Source organism: Saccopteryx bilineata, chromosome 1, assembly GCF_036850765.1.
Source record: "Saccopteryx bilineata isolate mSacBil1 chromosome 1, mSacBil1_pri_phased_curated, whole genome shotgun sequence".
Classification (NCBI taxonomy): domain Eukaryota; kingdom Metazoa; phylum Chordata; class Mammalia; order Chiroptera; family Emballonuridae; genus Saccopteryx; species Saccopteryx bilineata.
In genome coordinates this window covers 391705976-391709341 of record NC_089490.1, presented here as the reverse complement: position 1 = coordinate 391709341, position 3366 = coordinate 391705976, and the positions used below count along the sequence as shown (strand labels likewise).

The window sequence follows — 3366 nt, the reverse complement described above, 5'->3', positions numbered from 1 at the left end:
AAAATAAATAATGAATCTTATTATTTCATTTTTCTTGGGAGATTTGATTTCCTACTGATATTGGAGAAATGGGAAAAATACGCTTTCAATGAACTTAGGTTGTGCAAAAGAATAAAATCATAGCTGTTGTTTAGAGTTTGAATGACTTCCTGCTACAAGTAATTAAACCATAGGGATTTGATCCCTATATAACAATTTTGTTATAAAGTCTTCAGGTTCTTTATATCCATGCTGTTATTGGGAAACTACTCTTCTTTCACAGGTAATATTAGCTCTTGTAAAATGTACTTTGGAATCTAGAGCTATTTTGTCCAGTAAAATAAAATTATAAGCTGAATTATATTTTGATGCATTAATAATTGGCTTGAATTAAATTCTACTGTATCACACTGTTTTCCAAGTACACATATTTTTAAATGTACAATGGCGTAGTATTTACAATGAATGGAGAGCAAGACCAAAGATAAAGGTCATCTATCAATAACCATTGATGGTCTCCATTTGAGAAAGCACTGTTCTAGGTGCCACCAAGGCTATATAGCTACAGGTTAGATAAACTTCTTGTTCCTAAAGAGCTTGCACATTGATGTTGAGTCTTATTTTAGACTGGATCTGTTTTTTTCACCAAAAATTATACTACCTACAATTTACTAAGTGCCTGTTACATGTCAGACATGTTTTTAAAGTTTTACCTTGATTAACTGTCTAATATGGGGGAAGTTGCTACTAGTAACCAAATTTTATGCATAAGGCATCATAGGCACAGGAGGATGAATAACTTGCCCAATCCTTCCTAGGAATTACAGGAAAATGGAACACATTGCATGGGGAGGAAACAAGTTGAAAACAAGCTTCAGTTTAAGGGTAGGTAGAAAGGTTCTAATTTTATAAAAATGGGTTCCACACAGCAGTTCCATTTCCCTAAGTCCATTTAGCTGTGAAAAACAGATGAGTTTCCATTGTGATGCCTTAGATATAATATAAAAAAAAACAATGCTTAAAAATATTGTTTAAGGAAATTTAAGTGAACAAATGTGATCAAGGCTTACAGAAATGATAAAGAGTTTTTCAACTATGCAAGGACATTCAGAAAACCTTTTAAAGATATAACTGCCTTTATCAGAATCATCTCTTTATTAATCTAGATATTTAAAACATCAATTGCATGTTTACTAGGCTACTTTATTTTGCCACATGTAAGTATAAGTTTGAGAGGAGAAGTATCAGAAGACATGATGAGGTAATGGATGAATGACAAAAGACATAAATCTCTATTTCTTCTATTTAGACTTCATTTGAAGCCAAGTGAACACAATGTCAAAGAAGAACTCCACAGTGGTGACTGAGTTTATCCTCCTGGGTCTGACAGATAGAGCAGAGCTGCAGCCTGTCCTTTTTGTGGTGTTCCTGGTCATCTACCTGGTCACAGCCGTTGGCAATATGAGCATGATTTTGTTAATCTGGAGTGACTCAAGACTTCACACTCCAATGTACTTCCTCCTCAGCCACCTCTCCTTCGTAGATCTCTCTTATGCCACTAATATTACTCCTCAGATGTTGGTTAATTTTTTATCCAAGAGAAAAACCATTTCTGTCACTGGTTGCTTCATACAATTCCACTTTTTTATTGGCTTGGTGATCACAGAATATTATTTGCTCACGGCGATGGCTTTTGACCGCTACATGGCCATTTGCAAACCTTTGTTATATGGTAGCAAAATGTCCAGAAATGTCTGCATCATTCTTGTTGTGATTCCTTATGCATATGGCTTTGCAAATGGTCTGGTCCAGACCATCCTGATGGTTTGTCTCTCCTTCTGTGGACCCAATGAGATCAACCACTTTTACTGTGCAGACCCACCTCTGTTAGTCCTTGCCTGCTCAGATACTTATGTCAAAGAGACTGCCATGTTTGTGGTGGCTGGTTTTAACCTCACCTGCTCTCTTGCCATGATTCTCATTTCCTATATTTTCATTTTCACAGCCATTTTGTGTATTCAGTCCACTGAGGGGAGGCACAAGGCCTTCTCCACCTGTGGGTCCCATCTGACAGCTGTCACTATCTTCTATGGGACACTGTTCTGCATGCATCTGAGGCCCCCTTCAGAGACATCCGTAGAACAGGGGAAAATTGTAGCTGTGTTTTATATCTTTGTGAGCCCTATGTTAAATCCTTTGATTTATAGTCTGAGGAATAAAGATGTTAAGGAAGCAATAAAAAAAGTTATCCAAAAGAAATTGTTTGCTAAATAAAGTTTGACATTTTGGTCATAGGTACGCAATATGTCCTTATTATTTGACCAGTTGATGAGCACTTTCAATTAAATAATCACTTTCTGTCCTTAAGTATATCTTTTTTTAAAAATTCATATATTAAATTTATAAGAATGTTACCATATCAGTAAATTTAAAAATGTACATAGAAATTCAAAGATATTACCAGCAGACATTGTTACTGCTCTTTAAGGTCAATAAAAAATGAACATTCCCATCTATAATACTCTTATGGGTAAAAAATTATAAAAGACAGAATTACCAACTGATGTTACAGAAGACCATTAGTTAGATTTTTATACCGCTTAATAATTTCCAAACTATATTCCTAATCTTCTCAACTACAGCAGGTAATTTTTTTCTTTTTGCCTTTATGCAAATCATATGCCAATGAAGTTTTATGGTTATCTCAGGTTAATACTCTAAGAAATATATTTAGAATGATAATATTGGTCCAGTGAAAACCTCATTTATAAGGTTTCATGAAATGTCAAAATTATTTTAGGTTTTTTTAAAACCAATATGAATCTTCAACATAATTTTTATATGTACTATTTTCAACATACAGTCAAAAATAGAAAATAGTAGAAGATGTGTAAATATAAGTAATCATTATTGTCTTCACACCATGCCACTTGTTTGTGATAATTCAGATATTTGGATATTCTAAAATTGAGTCCTCCCCACCTGATGCAGTTCTTCTTCCCATTTTTTGTATTAAACTCTAATAAAATTTAATGTTTATTTTTTCTACATAGAGATTTAACATTTCCTAGATGTTTATGTATCCACAGAATTATATGATAATATTTTCCAAATATTTTTCTAGATTTAAAAATTAACACAAGTGATATAAATCATGCAGCACTACTTTTCACTGATTATATTTATGTCAATATACAAATATGTCACAATATATTTATCTATTCTACTATTGATGGACAATTATATATTTTCAGTGTCTTATTTTATGTAAGTCTAGCAATAACTTTTCTTGTGGAATTCTGAATGTGTACCTGTTTAAGAGTTCCTCTCGTGTGTACCTAAGATGGTGATTTCTGGATCATAAGATATAAGCAAAATTAAACTTAC

The 3366-nt window shown here is 33.1% G+C and overlaps 1 protein-coding gene across 1 annotated transcript; it reads left to right on the top strand.

Moving 5' to 3' along the window:
* Nucleotides 1–1314: 1314 nt before the first annotated feature.
* LOC136320807 (olfactory receptor 5M5-like) lies at nt 1315–2253 on the top strand. The gene has a single exon (XM_066253956.1). The coding sequence runs from the start codon at nt 1315–1317 to the stop codon at nt 2251–2253; it is 939 nt and encodes a 312-aa protein (XP_066110053.1).
* Nucleotides 2254–3366: the final 1113 nt, after the last annotated feature.